At 40.8% G+C, this 16,783-nt stretch overlaps 2 protein-coding genes across 12 annotated transcripts in view; one reads left to right on the top strand and one right to left on the bottom strand.

Moving 5' to 3' along the window:
• The window catches only part of LOC124068348 (rho guanine nucleotide exchange factor 9), a 40,690-nt gene extending 31,931 nt beyond the window's left edge, over nt 1-8,759 (top strand). For 9 of the 11 annotated variants that reach the window (XM_046406532.1, XM_046406526.1, XM_046406527.1 and 6 more), the window contains 3 exons: nt 1,974-2,217; nt 3,440-3,508; nt 6,482-8,759. In XM_046406532.1, coding sequence (XP_046262488.1) covers nt 1,974-2,217; nt 3,440-3,508; nt 6,482-6,657 — 489 coding nt within the window. In that variant the 3' untranslated portion in view covers nt 6,658-8,759. Of the gene's footprint in view, nt 1-1,973; nt 2,218-3,439; nt 3,532-5,525; nt 5,594-6,481 lie in introns of all 11 variants that reach the window. The other 2 variants (XM_046406530.1, XM_046406531.1) reach the window with 2 other exon arrangements.
• Nucleotides 8,760-11,282: 2,523 nt separating this feature from the next.
• LOC124068345 (ankyrin repeat and SOCS box protein 12-like) lies at nt 11,283-14,981 on the bottom strand. The gene is made up of 4 exons (XM_046406524.1): nt 14,221-14,981; nt 13,500-13,823; nt 12,388-12,916; nt 11,283-12,301 (listed from the first exon to the last, which is right to left on the bottom strand). The coding sequence occupies exons 2-4, from the start codon at nt 13,782-13,784 to the stop codon at nt 12,156-12,158; spliced, it is 960 nt and encodes a 319-aa protein (XP_046262480.1). The 5' UTR covers nt 13,785-13,823; nt 14,221-14,981; the 3' UTR covers nt 11,283-12,155.
• Between the last annotated feature and the right edge of the window lie 1,802 nt (nt 14,982-16,783).

Here is a 16,783-nt window from a genome sequence, read left to right as displayed (position 1 = left end):
TTGTCTTGTTTTACCTTCCTTGACCTTCTCGCATGAGTGGATTCCAGTGACCACTTTTCCTTTTTGTGGTGTTCTCATTCCTGTAAATTGTTTGATCTTGTGGTATTTTGATGATTAATTATGTCTTATGTGACAGTAAACATGTAAATATGCAATAGTTTTTGCTATGCAGACTCTCTATAATCAGTGTGGATGCAATGTTGATATGCCAAAAAGCTGTCTAAATAAGGCCTCAGGCATTATGGTTACTAGTGGTGTTAGACTGCCAGAAGTCAACACAATATAAGAAATACAGTGCAGTCCAAAAGAGCTGCGATAATAATTATATTAACTCATCAGTCAACAAGCAGAAAATTATTCTGAAACAATTTAGATAATTTATCATTTTCAGATGTTTTAAAAACAAAATAGGTCCTTAAGGTCCAAAATTAACACCTGCCAAGCGCTAAATGCCTGCAGATTTTTTTTATTTGGCAAGTATTTAGCGGAAGAAGATGGATGGATGGATGGAAGTATTTGGCAGTCACACTGGTTTTACTAACGGCTGCGCCGTCTTTAGCCACTGTCCATGTTGGAGTTTGACACACACACACACAGAAAGGGACTTCATAGTGTTTTCAGGCGCACCTTCTAACCTGCGACATTTTGTATTGCAAAGCGTATGGTTGCCGACAAGGATTTCATGGTGCATTCAAGAACACCTTATAAACTCCGAAAAAAACTGTGAAATAGCCAAAGGGGTTGTTTAAAATGAGTCCATCCATCCATCCGTCCATCCATCCATTTTCCATTTATCCGTCAGGGTCGTGGGGGAGCTGGAGCCTATCCCATCTGACTACAGGCGAGAGGCAGGGTTTACCCTGGACTGGTCACCAGTCAATCGCAGGGCTAACACACAAAGACAGACGAACATTCACGCACATGCTCACATCTAGAGACAATGTAGAGTAGCCAATTAACCTAACATGCATGTCTTTGAAGTTGTGGGAGAAAGCCGGAGTACCTGAAGAAAACTCACGCAGGCACAGGGAGAACATGCAAACTCCATGAACCTGGAAATCTCTAGCTATGAGGCAACAGTGCTAACCACTGCACCACCGTGCCGCCCTTTAAAATGAGTCATTTTCAAAATCTTTTTATTTTTAAATTCATTCATTAAATTCATTTAAAATTTAAAATCCATGACCATTCATTTCAACAATGACCAATTTTACAAACTCTTTAAAAATCCAAATCAAATTGTTATTAGCAAATTCCACAATATTTGTGTGCAACAGGTTTCTAACAACCAATTTTTAGTTATTTTTCAATAGTGAAGTCATACTTCAAAGTCAAACATGCCTGCATTTTGATGGGTAAAAATATGCTTGGATGGTGGATTTTTTTCATCTTGCAATTAACTTGGCTGGTGAGTCAAGAAGCTAATTTTGGACGCTGCTTCAGCTTCTCAAATGTAAACACATACAGATTTGCATAGTACATTAATAGTTTATACAACTGAAGCGGAGATATCTTTGGATTTTGAGCTGTTAGTTTGATAAAACAATAAATAAAGTAAAAATAAAGTAATCCTCTGGCACTCTGGGAAACTGTGTTGGGCAAAAGATTGAGACAAGTGTCTTAAAATTTTAGAAAATGTCTAAATATCTTTCTGACACAAACTGTCATCACAAACTAACCACCAAATATAGAACTGTTGTCGGATGGTTGTACATTAGATTGCACTGGTGTAAACTATTAAGTGTGCTTGCCATTGTTGAAATACTATTTTCTACATTTTATGATATCGAGTGCAGAAAAATTTGGCATTCTGCAATGTGTGTGGAAGGTGTTTATATGTTTGGGCAGCAGATGGAAAGGGTTGCATAAGACAGATTCTTAGGATACCAAGGGAAGGATGCTTGTTGACATTGCTATGATTCAGCGCACAAGCATACACACATTAACAAACCCTCTCTCCTCCTCTTTCCCAGGATCTGATACGCCGGGACATCCTGTATTATAAGGGCCGCATCGACATGGATCGCTACGAGGTGCGGGACGCCATAGACGGACGTGACGATGACTTTAATGTCAGTGTGAAGAACGCCTTCAAATTGTGCAACAAAGACAGTGAGGAGATCCACATCTTCCTGGCCAAGAAGCCAGAGGAGAAGATCCGCTGGCTCAGGGCCTTCCACGAGGAGAGGAAGATGGTGCAGGAGGATGAGAAAATCGGTTAGTCACACACTTCCCAGTTTGGAAAGCATTAGTTTCATTTACAATGGGCTATGGGGCTTCAGTTACATGTTGTATTTTCTGGGACAGACTGGCTGACAGAAGGACTTCAGGTCTGGACTGCAGGCGGACCAGTCTAGTACCCGTACTCTTTTGCTATGAAGCCATACTGTTGTAATGAATACAGAATGTGGCTTTATATTGTCTTCCTGATATAAGCCAGGACGTCCCTTTAAAAAGACACTAATCAAATGTAAATATAAATGGACATACGCTTCTCCAAAGCCTGTCTGTAGCCTGCCTTTCAACCTTAATGGTACCTTCACAGATGTGCAAGCAGCAAGGATTTTGGCTGGCTTTGCGGTGGTAACAGTCTAGAGGGTCCTTTTCCTCTTTGTTGATTTCAGATAAGGCTCAAATAGGTCTGCAGCATTTCTATATGTTGTTGATATATGGTTTTTGCTTTGGATGGTAGTCTTAACTTGCATTTGTAGTTGTAGTTTGTAGTTTGACAAAATGTGTTTACTGACAAAACACATATAATAATATCCTTTATTCAGTCATCGGTTTTTAAGGCAGTGCTACCTGAGGGATTGAAGGTCATTCAGAGTTGGTTTTCGACTTTTCCCCTTACGTGCAGAGATTTTTCCAGATTCTCTGAATCTTTTAAGGATGTTCTTGATCATGGGCAAATCTCTAACTCTCTGCTGGATGCGGTTTTTCAGTGATGAACCTTGTAACATCCTTGCTTGTATGGTTGTCCCTTTTATACCCAATCATGGTACTATCACCTGTTGTTTACCTATGGAATGTTCCAACCAGGTGTTTCAGAGCATTCCACAACTTTCCCAGTCTTTTTGTTGCTCCTGTCCCAATTTGTTTGAAATGAGTTGCTGGCATCCAATTCAGAATAAGCAGATATTTACAAAAATTAATTAATTTGATATGGTAAAGAATTAAAAATATTGTCTTTGCACTGTTTTCAACTCAGTAGTTGTCAAACAAAATCGGCAAACTATCAGTTTCTCTTTTATTTACATTTTACACAGAGTGTCAACTTTTTCTGAATGACTGTTGTATTTGTATATTGGGATAAATTATGGCCTTGTTGTAAAAAGCTAAATCTGTAGAGCTGTAAGGCAGCTTTTTGTGGTTTATTACATCTTATTTTCACATGCATTACAATCTTTGTTTGTGACATACAATGTTGTTTGTTGTTTAGGTTTTGAGATCTCTGAGTACCAGAAGCGACAGGCGGCCATGACAGTGAGAAAGGTGACCAAACAGAAAGGTGAGGCAACAAGAAGATATCAGGTGATTTCCCTTTTCTTTTCCTCGCTGGTGTGCTCTGTCTTCTCATCGCTGTTTACTCTTCCCTTAACCTGCTCTCTTTTTTTACATTCTACACCTTTTTGCCTACTTTATGCCTACTTTGTTTATGAATGGACTTAGAGTATCTGTGTACTAGTACTGTACAAGTAAGCTAGAAATGTCAAATGGATTCATGTCTTCTCTCTTCATTACACTCAATATTTTTCCAATGAGTAAAATGTCTGTCAGCCCATACATGAGGATGACTTGATATGAGTTAAAGCAGCTGTTAAGCATCAATGAAAAGACAGAGGGCTGTTTGCATGAAGTATTGAGTTTGAAGGGGGATATCAGTGGTCATGACATGTGAGTCCTGTGTCACGCTTCTCTTGAAAACATGTAATACCTCAGACAGCTGTTTGCATTTTTTCCTTTACTGAGTTAGGGTGGTTGTTGGTGCTTATCACCTCTGCTTATATCCAGATTGTCATAGTATGCCCACAACAAAAGTCACCAAAGGTCGGGCCTTTGGGGTTGATGCGTATTTGCCATATGTATGTCTGGTGAACAAGCTTAAACCAGTTAAATTTCACGCAAATAAACTAAACTGGCATTTGTCAGGTGTAGGAGGAGGGGGTTAGCAGCGTGCTAGCATTAATCACGCCAAATTTAGTAGGGGGAGGCGTGGGAAAAAAAACAGCTGTTTGTTCTCTCTCTCTCTCTCTCTCTCTCTCTCTGTCTCTCTCTCTCTCATTTCACAGCACAGACTTACTTACGTGTGGGGCTTGCAGTAATGATATTCCCAAATATTAAGACAACAAAAAGCTTAAATTATTAAACCACATGCCATGTCATGTGGCATACATAAAATTCACACACTTCAGATGTCACTCCTTTCACTTTTTTTCTCTCTCTTTCTCACTCCCTTTTTAACTCTTTTAACTTGTGCCTCGTGCATTAATGGCAGAGCATTAGTAATAGGAAGATGCGCTTTTCATTTATGCTGCTTGGGGAATTCTGCAGACAATTGAATTAATATTTTCCTCTTTAAAGAGGTACCATTTCACCCACCTGCCTCCCATCGACTGATAATCAGAAATTTTTTATGACGTGTGGGCCCGTCTGGCCCACAGATTATCCGTGGTGTGATAACTGCACTTGAAATGTATAGCTACCAGTCATTCTTTCTCAAGGCACTCTAGTCCACTGTCGTATTTTTAATTATTATTTTGACGTTAAACAAGAAGAATTAGTAGAATAAAATTTAAGTTGAATTGTTCTTGTGAAAAATAGAAACACAGTGTTTCATTAAGTCCTGATGGACTGTGGAGCCACTGCACCTCTATTTACAGGCTCAGTGCGAGATGCTGCTGAGGCTATACCTAGAGGTATAGAGAGAGAAGTTTTGTATACTGGTCCAGTCTGGTATTTGACTTTATTGTTACACTGGCCCAACTTTAGTGTACATGTGTAGTTTATATGTATTGGTAGATTTGTAGAACAAGAAGACTTTACCTTACACTGTGTACTCTTGAACTCAGGAGTAAGTACTCGGTACTTTGTCTTATTTTGTGATTTAACATTTGGATTGCTTTTAAACCCAGATATGCCAAAATACTGTGAACTGCTAATGGCTACCAACTATCTCAGTAACAGGAAAAAATGTCAAGCAAGTTATTCAAGAGTGCTTTTTCCTGACAAATCATCAGACACAGGACCCACATGTCCAAAACTGCTGGCATCATCCTTTAAGATTTAGCCATTTTAGTGCGAGGCTAGATGTTTGTATATTTACCATTACTGATGTTCTTGTTATTGCCAGTTTCACAATAAGCATGACCATCCATAAAGGTATTAATTAACCAATGACCACTGCTGGAATGTTCTCTCTGACATTAGGATCCCTGTAGATGTCTGTCAGAAGTAAATGTTGTGTGTTTCTAAGTGCTGTATGTGTACATGGCTGGCACAAGGTGAAGTACTCTCTTGAATTTCAGATTCATTTATAGATTTCATCTTGAGAAAGAGGGCCATGTTGTATGGACATGGTTTGAAAATGATAAAGGTATATGCCTTAGAGTTCTCCTTAGAGCTAGCACAATAAGATGCCATGGCAACTGCTGAGCAGCATTGGAAGCTGTTGTGATTAATGTTGGCATTGGAGCATGCAGTCACAGTCCAATCCTGTTTACAAGCATTCTTTTTACTATCCAAGATAAACAGGTTCCACTAACACAAATAGATCAAACCTGTTTAACTAAAACAGTGTTTGGCCCAATACCCCTCATAAAAGACATCTTTGCATTTTTTTCCTAAGATGCCATGGCAACTTTTGAATATTTCATCTCCAAATATTGATTGTACCTAATTTTTAATTGCACTAGCATAGTTGTTATGCTTGTAGACCATAGCTAAATGACATTGTAGACTGTAGTTAAATGCATATTAACAGCTTTCTGTTGGCTCTATTTTTGTTCTCAAGTGTCCAGGGTGCTATTCAAACAAATGTGCTGTCAACAAACACGGATGAACAATGTCCCTTGTCCAAATGCCTGGTTTCATCACCGTATCAGACGTAATCCGCTGGTTCTCTTGTTTGCCTGCTACAGAGTTTGATTGAATAGCATCTTTAGTCTCCCTTGTGTCATTGCTAGAGCTGAATTCCAAGTTTATTCCAATTCAGCTGTCATCATATGATCATAGTGTCTCATATTTCAGGTTTGATATATAGGAATGTTAGCACTGAAGGCCCATTTCGTGTCTATGTGCCTGTTTTATTTGGAAGCATGACTTGGTGTTGTGTTGTTGTGTTGTTTCAGATACATTACTGACAGTGTTTCCTGTTTGCTATCCATCTCCCTTCTTCTTCTCTTTTGCTTTGTGCCTTGCACTGCCTCCTTGTCCCCTTCCCCTTTACACCCTCTTCCTGCTCTTTTTGCACCTGCCTTCCTAGGTGTAAACAGGTGCACGCCCCCCTCATACCCGCCCCCCCAGGACCCCCTCAGTGCAGGGCAGTATGAGGTAACGGAGGACATGGCACAAGGAGAGGTTTTTGAATTCAGTCAATCCAAAAGAGGCCAGGCTCCTTTCTGGCAGAATTTTAGTAGATTAGCTCCATTTAAGAAATAGAGACACACAGACTCTTCTGAAGGACCAGCTATTTTTCTTAGAAGCACTAAACACTGGATGATCATGTCCCATGATGAAGAAAAATATGAAAAAATACACACATACACGAGAGACTTTGAAGTTTAGGACCAATGTTAATATAGAGTGTGACTGGAAGCGGCAAGAGGACTGAAGACTTGAGAAATTGAGAAAAAAAAATCAAACTTTACACTTCATATATGTTAGTAACGTTCTTAGTTATCATGCTTCTCCAGCTGAGTCGACTGTCATGAACTCTTTCCCTCGGATTTACGTCATCTGAATGTCCTGGAGTTATTGAGATTGTTCTATTATTTCATTTTGAATTCATCATCTGGAACGCACCACGAGCCCAAACGAGAGCATTCCTACTAGTATGATTGTGTCCAGCGGCTGAGATCTTGCAGTGCTGCTATGTGAGGTCGCCTGTTGCATTCTTCTGAATGTGAGGTTGAATAATGACAGGCCTCAGCTACTGGCTGTGGTCATCAGAAGGACCAGCAAAGCTCCACTCTCGGCACCAAACCAGAGTCCAGTCTGCTGCTGATCACAGACCAGTCAGGCCATCTCTGCTCCGCTGATGTCTACGTCTGGATCTCCCCCTCACTCACAGTGCTCCATTTTCCCTTTTCTAGCTGTTTGCATATAGTAGCCCTCTCTTCACCAAGTCTGATGTTCACAGTGTTTCTCTCACTCTCTCTTAACATCCCTCTTCTTGTCCTCTCTATCTCTCTACCCACCTGCTCAGCCTCTGTGAGTCAGTGGCTCTCAGAGCAAGAGCTTCATTCTCTTGGAAACCTGCCATTGGCCGCGATATGATGGATCAGGGAACAAATCCATAGCCGGAACATCAATAGAATATTCCCATCCTTTCACCAACCACTTTTGACAGGGTATTCATAACCAATCATGCCGAGGGGCTGTGGGTTGCAGTTGACAGAGGGCTTGCCACTCAGATGAAACAGCTGGGAGCAGGAGATAGGCAGGCTACAGTCCACCTGCCTTGTGTCAGCACCCCTCCCCACTGTCCCCAGAGACCACCCCTGTAGCACTGTGCTGGCAGCTCACTGGGTGTTTGGAAAGAGCACAGCCTACCTCCAGAAATCCGCCGAGAGCTAAAAGTGAAGTTGATGCATTGGCCAAGGTCTAAAATGATATCTCTTTTACAAGTCAGCTGTAAAACAAAAAATTAAATAAATAAAAAAGAGGACTTCTTCAGTTCTTTAGTTAACTTATTGATTATTGGGTATTCACTAACATTGTGAAAAGCACAGCCCATATTCAATCTGAAGAACACTTTTTCTCTCATTTGAGAGGGAGTGACCCAAGCATATGGTGCCACAGTGTGAAAAATGAGAAAGAACCCTAACTAGCACAAGGGGTAATGGTCCAAAAGAGGAGAAATTCAAAATGAACAGGACAACCATATTGGCTGGTTGCGAGTCAGTACTGAAAGAGAGCACACTGCAGAAGTGTGAGCCAGCACTATAAGGAGACAAAGAGGTGAACATAATCTGTAGCATGCAAATGTCCTCTGACAGATTCATGTATGTAAAAACTCCAGTTTCAAACTCTTGGCACTCCGTTGTTTTCCAAATCTGATCCATGTTTTGGCAGTTAGCTCAGTACTGTTAAGTGGTTTACAGAGGACTGTGGCCTGATCAGATTAATTTGATTAGTTTCAACAATGAATTGATGTGTTAGAGAAGAGATGATCTGCTGAGGAGGAACAACTGATTTACGTGCATCATGAAAGTGTATTCTTTTCTACAGTTAGAATGTAAGTGACTCATCTGTCCTTGGTTTGTGATCAGATTTTGACCCCAGATGCAGAAATACATTTTGTGTTGAATTATTTCACCTGATGGACAGTACATATACAGTATGACAACTTGTGCAATGTGATATATCATCATATATCTTCACTATTCACAACAACATGATATGAAAGCGTTATATATTGTTCTTTGTCATTTGTTTGCCTTCTTATAGGCCTTATAACCTATTGGAAAAAAAGACCTTAGAACTGCTTTGTATGTTGTGTAATTTATGTTTTGTTTCAGTAAAGAAAGTTGAGAAACGGGTGAGTTGGCTGCTGGTGTCTGTAGAGATGGCTCCCAGTGAGATTGTTGTGGAAGATAACTCCCTGGTCTTGCACAGCAAAAAGATATGGTTCCCAGGCCATGATAACCTCAGGTCCTGTGCCACACCCACCCCCTTCTCCCTCGCTCCCACTCCCCTACTCCACAGCACCACCAGTACCAACATACAAACACAAGTATGCAGGAAAACACACGCATCCACACACTCACAGGCACACACACAAACACATAATCATGCGCACTTGCTGGCCCGTTCTGCTGCGGAGAAGAGAGATGCTATCTAACAGTGCCTTCCAGCATTCCACTAGTGATTATCTATTCAGTTTCACAGGCAGATTTGAATTAGTCATGTATTTTCCCTTCAACGTGGGACTTGCATATCTCCCTCTCTCTATCTCTCTCTCTCTCTTGCTCTCTCTCTCTCATACACACTGGGAATTTCCTTGTTCCACAGTGCATCCACTCGGACAGAGGTCAGGCCTTTTCCATATGAGTAGATACTGTGCTGTCTGACTGAAACATTTAAAACACCTTATTATATTATGTCACACTTACATAGCAGTAATTTTATTGCACAACAAAGAGTTAATTATAATTTCAGATGTTTAGAAACTACATAGAATTCCTTTATTGTTATCTATTCAACGTGCTGAAAGATGGTTTAATTTGAATATCTAGTAGGAAACAGTTAGGTTTCACATTTCAATGTGTATTATTAACAGTGAGTTATGAATCAAAAGAAGAGTCATCTATTTTACCTTTATCAGCTACACACTGTAAATACTGTAAAAAGAACAGATCATATATTTGGATATTGGTATTTTGCGTTGGAGACGAATGTTGTTCCAGTTCTAGCGTGCGGTAGACCTCAGTACCAGGTAAATGCATGCTTGTGGCATCCAATATTTTGCATGAGACTTAAGACAACTCTTAACAGATTGTTTAGTTTCATTTAACTTCCAATGGGATTTTTTTCCACAATGCGGAACCACTCATATGTGAACCCATACCATCTCACTAAAGGGAGTTCTTTTCTCTGTCCACCCGTCTCCTGCTCACTACACATTACAGTTGTAGCTTGTGTTTTTATTTATTGTCAAGGAGAGGGGAACATCTTTCCTCACGCTGAATCAAAGACTGAGCTGCTGATAGCTAAAACAAAAGGCACTGATGCTCTCTTTGCCCAGATATAATGGGTACTATAAACTGTAATGTTGTAAGTTTTAAATCTTGATTTGTTTTTTTTGACTCCAGCCTACACTGTCATGGTCCAAACTGCTGTTATCTTTTTTTGTTTGGTTGTTTTTTGTTTTGGTTTTGTTTTTTTTATTTTTGTTTTTTTTTTTGAGGGGGGTGGGGGGGGGGGCGGGTTGGAATGCCATCAACTGCTGAGGCAAAACGGGTATAATTTTTCTATGACAACAGAGAACCAAATAGGAGTAAGCACTGATCAAGGGTGTTTGTGTATAGATTTGTAGCCAAGCAGAAGAGCTGAATAAATGCGAAACCTCTCGGGATGAGCTAAAAATAAACATAATCCTGAAGCCACACACACACACACAGAGTACTTCATTGCAATTCATATCATGCTCTTGTTTCTACTTAAGAAATGGTTCTTTGAAGTACAATGACTTGACAGTACAAATTAACTCCTCACTTGTATTTATTGAATGCAGTATTAAATAGTATACTTTTGGATGTATATTGGTTTGATTTTCTCGTTTAATTATCATCCTGACTTTATACTGAGAGCTGAGGGGACAGCCTTTTGTGCAGCTGAAGATTTTCTCACTCTCTCTGGCCACAAAAGCAAGACAGCCGAGTTAGCAGCCTGTCAATCGGATGCATCAGAGGTTGCTCAGATTCATGTAATTCCTTTTAGTCCGGCGTGTACATGAGACACATTCACTCACATTTAGCATAGCAACATCTTCAGTAGGAACTCCTTGCAGTTGGTTATGCAGTCCTGTGTTGTTTCAGAATAGTCAGGGTACAACAGTCTTCAATGAGCCATATATTGATGTGGTGTTCAGTGACAACAATGTTAACAGAAGACTGACATCCCACTTTTGGAATCTACCCATTGTATATTACCATCTAGTTTGAGGTCTGGATTTTTGCCTATCACAGAAAAATTTATTCACAGTATCCGTTTCCTTTGTCACCATATGCAAACATTTGTCATTTTCTTTCTTGCTGGCCTTTTTGAGTTTGATTATTTGCTGTAGAGATGAAAAACCTGAAAAATAATGCCTATTCAATCCAGAAACTGTGAATGGGAGAGTGGAGATGTCAGCTGTATGTACATTATATGTTTTGATGTAATCAGAAGCACTGGGAATATGTTGTACTTTGCTGTAAAAATAAATCCATATCTGATATAGCTGTACTTTTGTTGAAAATAAAACCTCTGCAGAACTTGCGTGTTAAAGGCTCAATGTGTGAGTGAGAACATTGTGCTGGAGTTTCCTGTAGTGTGACATCATTTCCTGTTTGTAGGCCTTGTTCCCAACAGCTGACTCATTAACTCCTGGATGTACTACAGAAGGAAGATAGAACAGCGTACAAACAAGAGATAATAACATTATCAGGAAGGTATTCACAAGTCACAAAAGCAAAATTTCAACAAACCTCCAACCTAAAACTGTAGGCTGCATGTAACTATGCTGCAATCAATATGTAATGAGACTTGATGAGACTGCAAGTATATTCTCCCAGTTGGCCTTTCTGAAGTGTAGATCATTCCGCTTCCTAATGTTTTGAAGTTACAAGATTGTTTCTTAGACGGGATCTAAAACACTCTGGTGTGCTACAGATACTATGTCTGTGTGTGTCTCTCCAGATGGGTGTGGATGTCTAAACCAGTGAAGGGAGACTATCTTTGATTGTGTGTTGTCACCTGTGAAAAAGACAGCTAAAGGTGACACAAAGAGGTATTAACAGAGAAGCCTCATGTGTAACAGAGCTCTAAGCAGTGTTACTGTGGTCTCTAGTGGTCAATCACGGCATTACACAAATGCACTTCCCAAGGACAAGGCAGTTTCCAACATGGCGTCTGTTGGGGAACATCTTTCTGTGTTTGACAAAGACACTTTAATGAGCTTTGTTGAGCTGAAATGTCTGTTTAAACTTGATCTATTGGTAGCCACAAACATTAATCTGAATGCATAAATGATAGAAACAAGAATTTACAGCACTGAGACAATGGAGTGACCTCTAAATATATACATGTCACATGGAGCTTGGCTGTGCGAGTGTCCGTTATCTTGTTCTACTCTGGGAAAATCTTATGGAAAATCAATGATCCAGTCATGTGAGTACAGCAATAAGATTAAAAAAAAAAATCATTGGCCATATATTCTGATGCTACCGTGAGCATCATATCAGTTCAGAGGTGTCGTGCTTCAGGTAGTTCCTCAGGATGAGAGGAATGTCCAAACCGTCAATGGATGGCTCCTTGTCTGCAAGGGGGAGGCATCTTCGTATCGCTAGCCGAGTCTGTGACATGAGTGTTTTTGGGCAAACTGGAGCAGAAACAAAAGGTGAATCAAAATGAGCACTTTGAATCATTCACACACTTGAGTGTTGTCTGAACTAATCAGTGTCTCACCTCTCTCTTTGAGCAGCAGAACCAGGGCTTCGTTCTGCTTCGTAGTCTTGTCAATGATCAGAGTAGGCAGATACACATCTGCTCCAAAGTCTATGAGAAGCTGGATGTACTCCACTCCGCAGCCATAACGGAGACACACCTCCAGAACTGTCTTTGGCTGCTTGATCCTGGCCAGCATCTTCTCATCTGTGCAGTTGTAGTTGGGGTTGGCTCCGTGGAGAAGGAGCAGTTTAAAGCAGTCCAGGTGTCCATAAACAGCAGAGATATAAAGGGGCCCCCTGCAGGCTGTGGCATTGGAAGCCCACTCTGGGACTTTGGGTCTGACATCCACCTCGGCTCCGTACTTCAGCAGTTCTCGGAGCACGTCTACGTCGCCTTCCCGGGCAGCAGTCAGCACTGGGGAGCAATTGTTGTACTGACTGCCATTAGGATCGGCTCCGGCCTTCAGCAGGGCAGCCACACAGTCCAGATGTTTTCCACTGACAGCTGTGAACAGGGGCGTCTGGGCCTTCACGTCTAGACTGTCGATCTGGAGTCAGACACAGCAGTACATCAACATGTTGTGACACACTGCAGTTTGTTAATCCAAAAAGTTGAGTGATTTTTGTGAGTGAATGTGTCAAAGCTAACACAACGCTGACATATTCTCACCTAGTGTATGAGTTAGCAGAGAATTTTATAGTATTTACACACCCTGAAGACATTAGACATTCATTTATTTACTTCATGATTTAAAAGCCAGTATTCCTTCTCCTCTTAGGTACCATAAATTGGGTTCATTGTGCTGAAAACAGGTGCTTCCTGCTTCTGGAAACAACACTGATGACAGCAGAGTTTGAAACAAAGAGCTGGAAGACGCTAAATGATTCAGTGAAACTGAGGTGAATCTGAATGATAATTTTGTGTGAGCTTGCAGCAAAGCCTTTGATATTGCACTGAGCCACCATCATTATCATAAAAATATCGATTAGTGCAGCTTTAATGCTATTAAGTCCAAAATGTTGTGAAAATCTTACTTCTTACACTGCTCAGACAGTGCTGTAGCTTCTCACCCGTAATCTCGCCATTCCCTTCTAAAAGTTATATAAGAAAATGCTCTCTCCTCATCTCACCTCTGCTCCATGCTCCAACAACACCTCCAAGCACCTCAGGTGTCCCAGAGCAGCAGCAGTGCGCAAGGGAGTTACTGGGACCCCCCACCCACTTCGAGCATTGATAGACCTCCTGCAGCTCTCCTGAGACAGAAGCTCGGACAGCAGAGTCACGTTGTCGCTGCTCACGGCGTTGTTCAAGGCCTGACAGTGCTCATTGTCCTCATCCTCCTCCTTAGGCTGCAGCAGGGAGAAGATCTTAGAAATGTCCATCAAACTCATGTTGACAGCTTGGCGCTGAACCATAATTTAACTCCAGGCTGATGCAGGCCAAAGCTCTTCAATCTGCAATGACAAAAAATGGCAATGGAAGATGGCAATGCACCCAAACACATACACAGCTGACATAGTCTTGTCATATTGGGTTGTTTTTGCTGGGCATGAATTTTATTTCAACATAACAAATATGTACAGGAAAGTAAAAGTAATAAAACATTTCTTACCCTAAGCATACAGTGCTACCATAAGCCAATGCACTTTGTTGACAAGACACAGTGAATGTATATAAGACAAATCAGAGTAATAAAATGTGGATGTTTCAAAGCCATACATGAGTGCATTTTACTCACAGACATAAAAAGCAAATGCTTTTCTAGTAAAGGTCCACATCATTTGCTCAGTAGAAAAAAGGTTACATGGTTTGCTTGAACAGCAGCAAACTGGACAGCAGTGAGACACTTACGTCATCTAGGTACTTGCTGGTGTTATTTCCAAAGACATTAGAGGAGCAGAGAAGTTAAACCCCATAGTAATGAGTCACATGGAAGAAGAGCAACGTCCAAGAAGGAGTGTGATGCTTCCACAGGAGCTGTAAGTTGTGAAAAGTGCAGTATGGTTTGTGTGTGTGTGTGTGCGTGTGTGTGTGTGTGTGCATGTTCACTCCTTTCTGGGGGGTGGGGGCTAATTTTAGGCCACAGATGGGCCTGGCTAAACTTCCATTCTTGGAGAGCACAGGCTCAGGTTTATAATTAGAAAGGTGATACAAGTGTGACATTCGCTGTCTCCTGAGTAAAAACAAATATGAGATGGAGATGGCTGTGTCTATGTCTCACACAGAGTGGCATATTTTAAGGTTCCAATTTTTGCTTCAGCTTGTCAAACGAGTATGAAAAGAAATTGTTGACAGAAGTGCATTGTTCAGTTTCACTTTGTGACAATAAAACCAACTGGTCAATGAGAAAGGCAGTTAGTTGGCTGTTTGCATCATGATATCACCTTGTTTCTCTGATTCACACCAAGGCAGCCGTTTTAGTAAGTGTCAGCTGCATGACTGTCAGAAGTTTTAGGGGGGCAGGCAGTCAGCTGTTCCTCTGCCAAACCGACCCGTGTCTTCACACTGTCCCATGTTTAGAAGGGAGGCTGTCACACACCACATTCTTTCAGCAGATGGCACAAGAGCCCAGATTCCTGGCATTGTAGAAACGCATGAAGAAATTTTATACATTAATTTGAGCACACAGACACTGTACAATCAAATGTAGGTAGATTTGTTTTTAATGTAAACTACCTGAATCCTGACAGAAAAACAGCAAACAAAATAAGATCATTAGCCATTGCAATACGGTAAGAATAAATCATGTGTTGTGTTTAAATTGTAATATTATAGATCAACCATCAAGAATCGAAACAATATCATATACATCTTCTGAAATAATAAATCCACAAAATTTATTTTTTCTTTATTTATGGTCATGTTCTCAGGAAGCCATTGCACTGATGATGAGCTAAAGTGATATTGTGGAAGAACTGACACAACTGAACACCTAATCGATGACAAATGTTCATTAACATAAATTTATTTAAAATTTCTATACCCTCTTCTGTAAAGGAAAAAATAGTACAGAATATTTTATAGTACAGATATTTTTTGTATAATTATCTAATTATGTCTAATTAATTACATAACTTGTTTCTATCATCTTTGTATATAACATTTTGTGTTTGGTTTTGCACATTTGAATTAATTATGAGCATATCCCTGGCCTTGTCCTTTCCCTGTCGACCACCAGGTGGCGATAGCAACGCGCCGATTACAGGAAAGGCAGCTTGTAATGAACCTTAAAAGAAGAGGACAAACGGTCTCGAGAGAACAAATCGCGTGTTTGGCATTTGTTCTTAATCCATCATTAAATCCCTTATTTTTCTAGCAGAAAAGGGTTCGTTACGACACCAAAAAGCCCCACAGCTTTACAGGTTACAAAACTGGAGTAAACGTTTGCGTCAGTTATAGTTTGCACTCATCCTGATATGGTATTGGTATAACCGATCAGATACAAATAATAACGTATTCCCTGGTGCTGTATTTTGTACGGGATGGAGGAGGAGGAAGCCCGAAGAAACTACTGCAGGAGAATGATTTCTCTTGTCCGGAGCAAACGGCAGCATCTTGAGGGCTCAGAAGAGGAAACGAAGATAACACGAGAGAGAAACCAGATCTCTCTCAGTTTCAAGTCATGTCAAGGTCCCGAAGTCCAGCCTGTCCCCGCTCAACTCGTTTCAGTGCTGAGGCTCAAAACCTTCGAGGAGGAGATGAGACGGGTTAGGAGGCATTTGTTTGACTTGGACTTAGTTTTGCCTTAATGTTATGATCATGTTTGCAGCAAAAACAAACAAAAAAAAAGAACGCCTTATTACCTTATTTCTGTATTAGTTATTTTCATGTGTTCTCGTTTGGCAGGCTGCTGAAGTGGAGCTCCATGACCCTGCTGTCTGCAGTGTGTGTGAACGGGAACAGGCTTCTCTGGCCTTGAAGAGTTTTATCAGACGGAAGAAGACACAACTGCAGTTCCAAACACTGCAGATGAGACAAAACACGCGCTTGAGCTATGAGTGAGTTTATGGACAGACAAAGCCGTATGTCTCGAACCAGTCTGAGAAGTTTCTTCCACCACTGATTATTAAGAGGATTAAAACTTTTCTCTTGGCTATAGGGGTGTGCACAGTGGGGGAGTGTGTGCACAATCACCAAAAGCCCTTCGATGGTGCCCCTCCCTGGATTTGGGAGGAACTACTTGGTGTACACATACGGGTCACAGCAACCTGTGGTTGCCATAGCAACGACTAAGGAACGTGAAGTTGCCCAGGCAACAGATGAAATGAGGGGTTACCTTGACAAAAACACTACAGGAACTCATTTATCAAGACCTTACTGTCCTTTTTCAGACAGATAGCTGCAGACATGACAGCCCCAGTACTGATACAATGAAAGGGACAATGTTGTGAAGGAGTCAAACATATTTCTTCCT

The sequence above is a fragment of the Scatophagus argus genome, chromosome 12 (genome assembly GCF_020382885.2).
Source record: "Scatophagus argus isolate fScaArg1 chromosome 12, fScaArg1.pri, whole genome shotgun sequence".
Taxonomy (NCBI): Eukaryota; Metazoa; Chordata; class Actinopteri; family Scatophagidae; genus Scatophagus; species Scatophagus argus.
This window is presented reverse-complemented; position numbering and strand designations above follow the sequence as displayed.

Coding starts and splice junctions, on each gene's coding strand:
- LOC124068345 (XM_046406524.1), bottom strand. CDS start 13,784: ATGGTTCAGCGCCAAGCTGTCAACATGAGTTTGATGGACATTTCTAAG. Junction 12,917..13,499: donor TGTTGGAGCATGGAGCAGAG/GTGAGATGAGGA, acceptor GTCTGACTCCAG/ATCGACAGTCTAGACGTGAA. Junction 12,302..12,387: donor TCTGCTGCTCAAAGAGAGAG/GTGAGACACTGA, acceptor TTTCTGCTCCAG/TTTGCCCAAAAACACTCATG.